Here is a 12,500-nt window from a genome sequence, read left to right as displayed (position 1 = left end):
TCGGAGCGTTTCCCCGAAACGCATAGCCAGGCATGCTCCCCTGATTTCCTCAAAGTCTTTACAACAACAGTCGCTATATGCATAACGTTGATGCTGTGCAAAGAAAACCTGAAGCCAATTAGTCCAAAGCAAATGTGCTTTAGCCTAAATAAACCCAAAGCAAATTAGGGCTCTGTCACCCTCTTTAGGATGAGGGATGTTTCCTGACTCCAGATAGTGTTCCAACGTGGCGGCTACAGATACCCAATATTCAAAGCACTGTTTGGAAACGGTGCGGCTGGCTGAAAAATCAACATGTCTGTGATTTAGGTGATTTAAAACAGAAGTCTGTACACGATCCGTAATGACCCCCTGCAAATATGCAGAAGGCACAGCTATGTGCACAGCCAGCCAGTCAGCCAGCCAGTCGTCCAAGCTGCCAGGCAGAAGCAGTCCTGAGTTAGGTAACACTTTTGTCAGCAATAATCTATGATCTCTACATCTTCCAGTATTGAGATGAAACCGAAATGTGCACTATGCAGGAACCAAAACGTTACATTAAAATACACTTGCCTGATGCTTTTATCCAAAGCGACTTACAGTTACTTAAGTAAAGGGTATTGGCTTAAAGTCTCTGGAGCAATGTCAGGTTAGGGGCCTTGCTGAAGAACACTTCAGCCATGGATTATAGGAGATTGAAACCTGCAACCTTTCAAATCCAGGACCCACTCTCTATTCATTAGTCCATGACTGCCCACAATGCCTCTGACACTGTATGTAGTGAACTCTGCAGTGACTGAGGAAATATTTTGGACACAGCGTCAGTCTTCCACTGCACTGCCACTCTAACTCTACCCGAGGCGGCAATTTGCAGCAGTTCTGTATGAGTGAATTTTCAGACTTCCACACCACGCAGCATCAGAGCCCTATCTCTGTCATTTCATGAAGTATTCACGAAAAAAATAACTTTAATTTTCGTGGTGCATTCACGTTATTAAACCTAAACCTAACCCTGACCCTAGCCTTAACCTTAACCCTACTTAACACGTGAATACTTCACGAAATGAGAGAGATATGGTTGGAGCATCACCAGTCTACCCACCCTCGGAGCATTGGCGGAGGCCACAGCCCTGGACGCGGATGACTGGGTTGGTGGTGAAGCACCAGGGCCCACTGGTTGCGTTGTCTGGGTTACGGCAGAAGTTCTCCCGGAGGTCCTTCTTCCTGTTCTCCTTCTTCGGCAGGAAGCTGCGATGATACACACAGACACAAACACAGGGAGAGAGAGAGACAGAGGGTGAGTTGAGAAAGGGGAATTAGAGGGGACTCTACGGGTCGTAACTGAAAGGCTTTGGAAACCAAGGATTGTGTTTACAAGGATGCTGTGTCCTTTTACGAACGATATAAACAAGAAAGCCCCATTTCTTAGCAGCTGCAGTAAACATGTGCAGATCGGTTGTGATGTGAGTTTCGGGGAATTGCAAACGCAGTCGATGACATTTATTTTCACCATTACCACTGACTAGACGTTAGCATAATCTTAAAATCACATGAGCTGTAGCAATGAAGTGCAATTAACCTTGCAATTGTAACCTTGTCAGAGAGATTAATGTGGCAATGATGTTATTTGGTCTGCACAAGAACACCCAACATTTTCATGGCTGTTGTTGTCTGTATAAAATGTTCACCGAATCGTTCCAAATAAGCCATATCGCAGCTGTTAAAAGGCAAATAAATCAACATCGTTTACTTTGCATGTATGGAGTGTTTGCTGCATGGGAATTTACAGGCACTCTGTAGGAGCATATAGGAATTTGTGTAAGGAACATTCCTCTGATTTCCATGTATGTATTTTCAGAAAACGTTTTCCTATAAGCGCTTTTCTTCGAGCAGGATGAAAATGACTTCGTCTGTCAGTCAGTCCTTGGGGCCAAGTCTCTTACAGAAACAAACTCAGAGCAAGGAGGAAAAAGACATCAACTGTGTTGACATTCTTTGTTTCCAAACTGGTTCCGAATGTTACATCAAACCCCAGAAAAACGATAATCGACCATGTCCACTTTCCGGACCTTTGTGAAAACAAAGATGGTGTTTCAATGCTCTCAGAAGGAAGTCGACGGCAAGCATCTGCATCGTCCTGAAGCAGAGCAAAGCAGAACTGACTTGGGACATCATCGGAAAATCCCCATGAAAGTCTGTTTTATTTGTGCATTTATTGCGAAATTCCATGTGAATCACAGTCGTCTGTTTACTGTTTCAATCATGCACGCGTGATTACTGGTGAGCTTGTGGTTAGGGATTGGGTAAATGTTAAAGGGTTCCGAAATGAAAGGGGGCAGGATGGAAGGGTTTTGGGGGGTGGGGGGGGGGGGTCAAAGTGGGCCTTCAATTAACATTCAGGCAACTGACAGTGCAGTCTTCTGACGATGAAAGAAAGACAGCATAGTGATTGATGGTAAACAGTTTTCAGTCTGTGATGGACTAGCTTGCTGCTCGACCCATTAATATCCTTGGGAGGGGGGAATATCTGTGGAATTCATGTTGATAAAAATGTCTCTGTGATGTGTCTGAGGAAACAGTTTCAAAGCAGCCCGAGACTTTTAAAGTCTGTGACTGTTCAAAGCATGGAGGCGTACAAAGAGAGGAGGGTGATGACAGAGAGAGGAGGAGGAGGAGGAGGGAGGCAGAGTGAGGGAGGCAGAGAGAGAAGAAAAGAGAGATAGAAAGAGGGAGAGACCCAGGCTAGGTTGAGAGGCAAACTTGAAGGAGGAGAAGAATGAAAGAGTGAAAGAAGGAGGGAAAATGTCAAGGTTATTTTCAAGGAAATCATATTTTCATGTGTCTGCAGCTTTTTGGGGGACACCTGGTGAGCAAGGGGACTCCATAAATCCTTTAACGCTGTCGAGTCTGAAAGTCTCTGAATCTCTCCATCTTTGACAGCAACCCACGGCACCAACCAACAGCCAGGGCATTTACAGTATTAGGCCTCACCACCACTCTAATGAACCCTCAGTGGATCCTCCATCTCCAAAGCACTGGACCCAACCCGACCTTATCGTCTTATCGCACGGTGCCTCTGTTGTGCTTCAAACTCCCACCAAGCTTCACACCCGGGCTGCCACTCCACACATGTAAACACAACATGCATTATCTATCTACAAATCCCAAGGACTACTTATTACAACCGAGCGTCTTTACTCCCTGTGCACTCTGGATGCATGCACACGCGCACGTACACACACTCGCACGTACGCACACACACACCCTTCATCTACACACACACAGACACACATGCACACACAGACACACATGCACACACACACACACACGCATGCGCACGCACACACGCACGCACACACACACACATGCACACCCTTCACACACACACACACACACACACACACACACACACACACACACACACACACACACACACACACACACACACACTTCATCAACACACACGCACACAGACACACACGCACACAGACACACAACCTTCATCAACACACAGACACACACGCACGCACACACATAAACACACACACACACAACCACAAAGAGACAAACACCCAGATACAAAAACATATAAACGTTGAAGAGCTAACATAGACTCAGACTCACACACACACACACACACACACACACACACACACACACACACACACACACACACACACACACACACACACACACACACACACACACACACACACACACACACACACAAACACACACACACACGCACACGAATCCACACTCCCCAAGTGTGAGTATACACTGAGCAGCATCTCTTGGTGTGCAGATGAGTATTTTTAGATTTTGTTTGTATAGATGGGGTGTATTTTTAGAGCCAACAATCCCCCTGTTAGTTTGACTCTTCTGACCCGACAATCGTACGGACGGGCGGGTGTGATGTGTTTATCGAGGTCATTAGAGCACAATGGGACCAGCGAGCGGCTGCACTCGGAAAATAAAACAAGAGCAAAGCGCCGCCCGGCACTCTGGGGCCTGTTAGAATAATTAGCCATCAAAACCACCACACGGCCTCGCCTTAAAATCTACCCCCATGCCAAACCAGTCGGCAATAGCTACATTTACTGTACGGCTAATCGATGTCAGCTAACACTGCTGTATGTTTTGTCACTTTCCAACAGTAGTTTGATGTATCAGCAAAGCGTTGACGGCTGCGGTCTATGCACACAAGATGAAAAATGAAAACAAAAAAAAGTAGAGGAATGAAAACAGTTGGAGACTCTCAAAAAAAGGAGAAAGAAAAAAGCCTGAATGTTGCAGAAATCCCAAACCCTTTAGGCCACTTTGCTTGGCAGCCAATCTGAAGTGGTACACTTTGTTAACCCATTGCACATTTTCTTTATTTCTTGTGTAGGGGTGTAGCTGAAAAACGATGTCCTTTTTTTCTTGGTAAAATCAACACTTTCCTGTCTCCACACCAGGTGCTTCCATGCATGAGCATACATCTCCCTCCCTCTCCATCGTGACAACAGACAGAGGGGGGACAGCTGTGGAGTTTGGCCAGTCTATCCTGCTCTAGACGTCGGGTGGATGAGGACGGGATGTTGGGCGTAGGGGCGGTGGAGCTAGCTGGGCTTACATCAAGATGTACTGTAGTGTATGGTGGGATGTTGAGAGTATGTAGGAGTTGGCCTGCTGACGTTAGCTTGAGACTAACACAGAGTGACATTGGGGTGGTGTAACCAAAGATTTTCTATATGGCGACCAAGATAAATTGTGCTATTCTATACTGTGTGTCACCAATGCTACAATGAGGGATCAATTCTGGTCCCTTATTTGGGCATGATTTTTGAGCTCCATTCATTCTGAACCCCCTCCAGTCTCCTAAAGTGCAGATTAGATTTCTGCAACTGTGCACATCATATCGCTTGGGTATGGTCACGAACCAGCTTTGCATTTATGCATCTGCGCCGGAGGTCTCATGTCGCAAGCCAAATTTTAAATTGCGCGATTACCTTCACTACATTGCAAGGATTATGCGCCCATTATTAAGCAATGTTGCTTTTAGTATTTTCAAACAAACTGCAAAGGCAATGTACTGGTATCATTATTTAACATAGCCAGTCTGTTTTACGAGCAGAAAATGCAAGCATGGAAACATTTGACTCTGCCGATATGTGTTTACATTCGGTGGAGGAGAACAACAAGTTACGGTAGTCAGACTGCAGGCATTGTGCCGCAAGTATTAAACTGATGCGTTGTTTGTTTGTTACTTAGCTTGTAGCTTCATGTATTTACACACAATAGAAAGAAAGCATGTATTTAACAGAATATAGACAACTTTGCCCTCGCAAACTACCGCCACTGTGCTGCCCCAAGAACAAGGAAGTAGCGAGACAACCAATCACTGCGCTTTTGTCTGCGTCCTTCATGTCCGTCCGACGGATAGTCAGGATTTTATTTGAGGCGCTCGCACACAGACACAGGACGGATGGACACACAGGCTATGCGTCTGGAGCATAAATTAGCCTTAAAGGGGCATGGCAGCTGATAGATATAGTAGCAGCTTAGAACCTAAGGTCGTATTGGGTAACACTTTACTTGACGCCGGCGTCATTCGTATGACATAACGGTGTCATAACATTGTCATAATGTTGTCATGCATGTGTCATGAACATTATGTTAATGTCATTGATATTTTACGACTTTGTCATTGAGTGAAATTCGGTTATGGTAAAGACAGGCCTAACAATGTCAACTTTTCATGACCATAAAACATTTGTGACATTGACATTATGTTCATGACTCATTCATGACTGTGTCATGACATTGTTTTGACACTATTATGACACTGTTATGTCATACATATGACGCCGGTGTCAAGAAAGGGTAACCTCGTATTTATTCCAGAAGAATCTCCTTGAGAACCATCTCCTCCTTGTCAATCATCCAGCTAGCTGGCCACCTCATGCAGAGTCAGAGGCTGGGGAAGGGAATGTAGGCCTTCAGTAACAGTGGTGTGGCCTTGGTTGGGGGTAGCTGTGGACAATCTCAGAGGCTGGCAAAAATATACTCACGTATGTTCGTGAGGGATGAAGGAACTCCAATGCTGGCATGTCACGCCGCTCTCTGTCCGGGACCTCCTTCCTCTGTAGACCTGCCCGGTTCCAATGATACACTCCCTGACGTAATCTGCAGGATGACAGGCAAAACAAGCCAGGGGAGCTATGAGAACAGCCTCCCTCACCCTCTCAGGAACACAAACCTTTAATTGCATTAACATTAACATTAACAGACATGACTTTTGGCTGTTGCCTGTGTATCATAGAATCACATGTAATTTCCTGAAACACGTTCTAAACACACTGGCGCTTAAACTTTCCAGACATTTTACAATTTCAACGAATTATTACTAACGTGGATTGGGGCTGAGAGACAGAGAGAGATAGAGATAGAGAGATAGAGTGAGAGAGAGTGAGAGAAAGAAAGAAAGAAAGAAAGAAAGAAAGAAAGAAAGAAAGAAAGAAGGAAAGAAGAAAGCGAGAAACAACAACAGTCTGGCAGATAAAACTCTTGATGTATGATGTGGCTTCAGCATTTTAAGAGGGTGTAAGCACTCGCCACACTCCTCCACACATGTGCCTGTTGTACAGTATATCATATGAGGTGCAGTACTGCATGATGTGCACATGTGTTTGCTTGACTGACAGCGAGGGGGCAGTCCATGTTTACCCAGCCCTCTTGCTAATTACTCCCCTTACATAAACCCAAAGCCTAGATTAATCAGCAGACGGGAGATAATGCAGCCAAGGATATAAACACAGATGTGCAAGTCCCCAGGATATTGTACTTCTCTTTCTTGGGGGGTGGGAGGGGGCGCGGTGCAGGGAGGGGTCGATGGAAAGGCAGGTTGTGGGGTTTATAGGGCAGTGTTGTACACTTCCTTGTGTCACAGAGGGCGGAAGGACCCAGGCTGGAGGGTGACTCACCTTTCTTCTCGTAAAGGTCAAAGTTGAAGTCCTCCTTCTTGTGCACTCCTAAAGTGAGACTGTCAAATGAGAGCCAGTGGCATTTCCTGTTTTTGTGATCATAACTGAAGGCCCTGGAGAGAGAAAGAGCGAGAGAGGGAGAGTGATAAAGAGAGAGATGGAGAGAGAGGGAGGGGGAGAGAGAGTTATGGCTAAGGTTGTAATGAATGTCTGTTTACATGGATGGAAGGAATGGATGGGAAGATAGATTGATAGCAGTGGAAACATAATGCCGAATTGGTGTGTTTATTCTGCAGTTTGCAGACTCGGTAAGTCTGACAAGTGATTAAAACCTTCACACTGCAAATAGGTCAAGCCTTACAAGGTGTAATTACTTAAGTGATCCCGAAAGGCCAGCAACATTAGATAACTATTTTTATATTATTTTTTTCTTATGCACCGAGCAACAAACTATTGTTGAGAGATGTATGAACTCTAGACGTATTTTTTATATCCGCACGCTGTGGCCGTGTGTACTAAACCTGGAACAATTAGCTTGTCTGGAGCACTGCTAATGTTCCATTCCAAGGCAACGTGAGCCGTACATTTGAACTGTGAAAAAACTGAAAGAAAAGTCAGCGACACCAAGCTCCCATTGCTCTTTTTAATTTTTTTTTTTTTCTCTCTAACCGTACATTTGAACTGACATTAATGTGGTGGTATTTTTCACTTAGAAGCAGGCATGTTTCATTTCTGTATGTGCTGCAGTCCAACGATGTTTGTGAAATACATACGTAGTATGACATTAACAAATAGTGACTGTGCTAATATAAAATGTCCCTGTATAATAAAAATATCTGTACTCGGCAGAGGAGACTTTTATGAATGCACATTTTTCTGAGGACATTGCCATAAACCCCACCAATAAAGGACTATGTTAACTTTTCATTAATGTGGAATACACGCTTACATGGCTTATTAGTGAGCTAAGGAGGAACAGGTGTTCATCAGTGCTGCTTGTGGTATGGGCTGACTCAGATTCGGTGAAGGCTACAGTGGCCTGGAGAAAAGCCTTGTGGCGGCGGATAGACTGTAAATCAGTATGCCGGATGACAGTGGTGAGTTTCCTACAAATTCGAAACATGACTTCTAAATTCTATACACTGTAGTTTGGCTTAAGCTCCATCCGAACTTCCAACTGCACTGTCCGCACCGGGAGAATCTTCAACAGCTTTAAAGAACAAATGGCCCCAGTGATGATAATTGGAATGAGCAGCTCGTAATCAAAAGCATTCCGCAAACAACTTTGGACTGACATAAAACTGGGCTAGCATGGATTTAGAGGATGAACATAATGACATCTCATTTACGGCTTGACTGAGAGATCAAAACAATCTCAACGCCATCGGATTATTCTCCCTCTCTGAATCTCCACAAGGCAGTAAACATCCTTTAGAATGTTATTTTTGCCATGGGGTTAACTGTAATTGTCTTTGTTCAGGACAGACGAGCACATGTGATGGATTCATGGAGCAACTGTGCATGATGTGGAATATAACCAGCCAATTCCACAAACATGAAACTACAAAACCACACCACAAGCACTCTACAAAACATGGCCGCAAAATCATTGCCTTTGGTCTCGCTGAGAGGCAGTGGTTGGTAGCCGTGGGTGTCCATTTTTTGGTCCATACCTCAACCTGCATAACATGGTTTGGTAAAGTGTTTGTAAACGATGTCCAGATGAAGGTCTATCTTGCCCTCACCTTAAAAATTCCAAGGAACATTCCATTCACAAACATCAATGCAATGTAGACCGTATACTGTAAACGCATTCTTGCATTTCACAGCCTTGACCATGAAATGGCATGAAGATGACATACATGTTACTCATAGCATTGGTAAGTAATGATAATACAGTATGAAAAAGGTATACTTTGAACAGAGAAGCTTACAGACACCTTGGGAGTTGGGATAAGACACAACACTGATTTAAAAGCTATAGGCATCTTTGTGAGCCATACCAGCAAGCCATTTTAGTTGGCTACTGCATGGTAGATGTGAGACTCTAGATGTGAGACTGTAGATGCGTTGTTGTTATTGTTTTCAGGCCGACCAGAACGTTGCCCGTGCCTACTTAACTGCAAAACACCCGTGTTCATACCGGGCTCTGAACTTTTTCCGCACTTGACTGTGTTAGCCGTATGAACCTGCTGACGTCCACGTTTTCGTCACGGTTCACAGAGAAAAAATGTGCAAACCAACTTTCCAGTTCACCAACGCTAATATCTGCACGTGAACATGCCGGCCGGTTCCAAATTAGGTGCAGGAACGGGCACCGGCACAGTTCTCAGGCAGCCTGAATGTGCCATTGGAGTCATACCTGAATACCATTGGTTAAAAGTTGTGTGTGTGCCTCATTTGACAAAGCACATTTCGGCCTTTGCTCCATTAGCCATTCAATAACATTGACCCTTTCATGTAGAGCCTCTGTAATTACCTTTTTTGCCCGGAAAATGATAATGACCGTGTCGAAATCTGCTACTTAAGACTCTCAGTAATGTCATAGCAATAGTGAAAAGGATCGCCGGCGATCCCATCTGCGAGAAAGGGCTACAAATTATGTCTGTGCCTTTTTAGCTCTGTTCCCTCTGCACTTTTCTGTCCTTGAATTAAGGTAGTGTTTCCTCACCCACAATTGTCATTGCCACCATTTGAATACAAGTACATTACCAGGAAGCCCCCTTTCAGCTGAGTGCCCTGATAGATTTCCTAGTTTGCTTGCCTGGTTATGACCGGCATGCTAACTGTTAGTACATCGGGCTGCGAATGTTAAGATCTGTTTTTTGGCCATGGGTATCCATTATTATCCCTTGCAGAGGTGAAGCATAAATGCAATTTCATTGTGTGCAGTGAACACTTGTGTGCTGTGGAGTGCTGTGCCACAATGACGATGGGAATTGGAGTTTCCTAGTTGGGCTTTCACTTTCACGGATTTCACTTATTTGGCTAAAACTGCATTGGTAAGTACCTGCAACTGTGTCTTTTCAGCACTGACTTGTAGACCGGGGGTGCGTTCCAATATGTGACCTTGCGTCCTCCACTTATGCTTGTGGCCTCGTACCAGGAAGTAATATGTCATGATGACATCACTGACAACAGCATTATATTTCAATATCTTGCAAAAGCTCAATTGTAATGTCATTTTCTCATTTACAATTGGGATGGTGAATGAAGAATAGTCCCCCAAAAAATGTTTTGGCTTGGCTGACCGCTGGTAAACGGCATTGTTTTCTCCACGGAGGAGGGGCAAGGAGGCGGAGCGAAGCCACAAGCACAAGTGGAGGATGCAAGGTCGCATATTGGAATGCACCCATGGTTGTGCCATGTTCTTGAACCATACAATACCTGCAAGGCAGCTTCCTGTTCCCTCTGCACCTCCTGGCACACTTGACCAGGCTCAGCCTCCTCGTCTTGGTCGGGTAGGAGGACTCTGGGGAGGTCACGAGGCGAACTCCATCACTCTTCTGGTAATCCTGCAGAGGGTTTCTCTTGCTCTCTAGCAACCAATGAGACATGTGATTGTACAGATCACCACCACACAACTTGTGACCTGAAGTGCACTCGTATACAAACAAACAATGGTGTTGAGCTACCCACTGTTGTAGGAGGGGTCTTTGCAATAATACAAGTTCTATTCACTCTTTGTGAGAATGAATGGTCCATTGAGCTACCGAGCCGCTCAAAATGTTATCTGGTAATGGGGGGGACAAACAAACTGAAGAGTTGGAATGACTGAACAATATGTTATTGAGTCTTCAGTGAAGTCATACGCCATAAACCTTCAATATGAATCATGATGACAGCAATAAAATAACTTGGAGGAGGAATAATGATGAATATTGTGATGTGATATTTTGATCATCTTCCAAGAGGGAGAAGAAACAGTGAAAAGAAATACTGAAATGGCAAAACATCTAAGGAGCAATTACATAGCGGAATGGGAAATATCATCCCATATTGATAAGATGAAATAAGATATTGGATAATGTATTAGTGTCTGATTACTCTAGAGTGACTCATCATTCTAAGGAGAGAGAGAGAGAGAGAGAGAGAGAGAGAGAGAGAGAGAGAGAGAGAGAGAGAGAGAGAGAGAGAGAGAGAGAGAGAGAGAGAGAGAGAGAGAGAGAGAGAGAGAGACACGGGAACATGGGATGGGATGGGATGAGTGTCCGACAGCAATTATCTGTGGCTTGTGAGTGTTGTCTGACTTTGAGCTCATTGTCTTGTCTGGGCAAACAATGGATGACACATGTATGGTATGTGAGTATTGGTGGCTAACAGTCTGGAATACAATGGCTGTGATGCATATGTTAGGATGGAACGTGAGCACAGAGACAGGGAGAGTGTGAAATATAACTTCATTTGGCAAGAATTATAAGCAAGACGGTGTGTGTGTGTGTGTGTGTGTGTGTGTGTGTGTGTGTGTGTGTGTGTGTGTGTGTGTGTGTGTGTGTGTGTGTGTGTGTGTGTACTACACCAATCTGACTTCATAAGGCCACTGTTATTGGAGCACACCCACATGCTGAGGCCCTCGCTCCATGTGGGGCCCAATTCCTGGACCCCTCATGTTTTGATCCCTTTTACTGGGTTAGTTTTGTTGTTACTGGTAGAAGTAAAAGTGTAAAAACATTTCACTGATAGGTTAGGGTTAGGGATTGTTTTGGTTTGGGCACAGTTTAGCAGTATCTAGCTATTGCTAGGGTTAATATGAATGGAAGGGACCCTCAAGGAAGGTCCCCACAAGGGACCTTCAAAGATATTAAGGTTGGGCTGTGTGTGTGTGTGGGGGGGGGGGCAGACAGACAGACATAGAGACAGACAGACAGACAGACAGACAGACAGACAGACAGACAGACAGAGACAGAGACCAGCTAATATCTAATTAGGTCAGCTTCATGCAGACCAATTCAATTCAAATTTAACACTGATGTTAACTTCAAATAGACTGAATCTAATTCACCTCCTTCATTAAAAAAAGTCTAAAACTGAACTTCACCACCAAATCTGGCAAGGGTTGAACGGTCAAAAAAAAAACCTTCTGCTTTTGTTTTTCAAACCTCTTACGTCCATCGTTTATTTCCTCCAAACGGGTAGACGTCCAGATGTTGCTGAGGAGTCAATTACGACCACGCGCGCAATGTTTGAGTCACACAGGAGAACTTTCCTCTCGTTGCGAAACTGTGTGTAGGCTGATATTACTCCACCAGCGAGCCATCCATCCAATTAGACGTTCAGTGTCATAAACCACCACTGGACATGCAAAACAGCTAATGTAATGCATAAGGATTATGCTAATTCTTTACGAGGAACTGCTTATTGTCAGCCCGTGGATTTATGATTGGGGTCCGCGTAGGGTCCGACACATTTTTCTTCAGCATGCTCCACCAAAGCCAGAACAATCTAACCGCACACCGCAATGTTTCCCGAGTGAACTTGTGTTATGCATTTTTTAAGAAAATGCCTACGGAATCAACTTCTCAATGAAATAACTTAATAAATTGCAAAACAAGCTAG

The 12,500-nt window shown here is 44.4% G+C and overlaps 1 protein-coding gene across 1 annotated transcript in view; it reads right to left on the bottom strand.

Annotated features, from left to right (window-relative positions):
- Positions 1-12,500, bottom strand: part of hgfb (hepatocyte growth factor b) — a 41,499-nt gene that overhangs the window by 28,557 nt on the left and 442 nt on the right. Inside the window, exons 2-5 of the mRNA XM_063197293.1 lie at positions 10,332-10,482; positions 6,945-7,057; positions 6,033-6,147; positions 1,082-1,227 (exon numbers count right to left, since the gene is read on the bottom strand). Coding sequence (XP_063053363.1) covers positions 1,082-1,227; positions 6,033-6,147; positions 6,945-7,057; positions 10,332-10,482 — 525 coding nt within the window. The remainder of the gene's footprint in view (positions 1-1,081; positions 1,228-6,032; positions 6,148-6,944; positions 7,058-10,331; positions 10,483-12,500) is intronic.

This window comes from Engraulis encrasicolus, chromosome 4 (genome assembly GCF_034702125.1).
Source record: "Engraulis encrasicolus isolate BLACKSEA-1 chromosome 4, IST_EnEncr_1.0, whole genome shotgun sequence".
NCBI lineage: Eukaryota > Metazoa > Chordata > Actinopteri > Clupeiformes > Engraulidae > Engraulis > Engraulis encrasicolus.
Note: the sequence above shows the minus strand (reverse complement) of the source record. Positions and strands in the feature narration are given on the sequence as shown.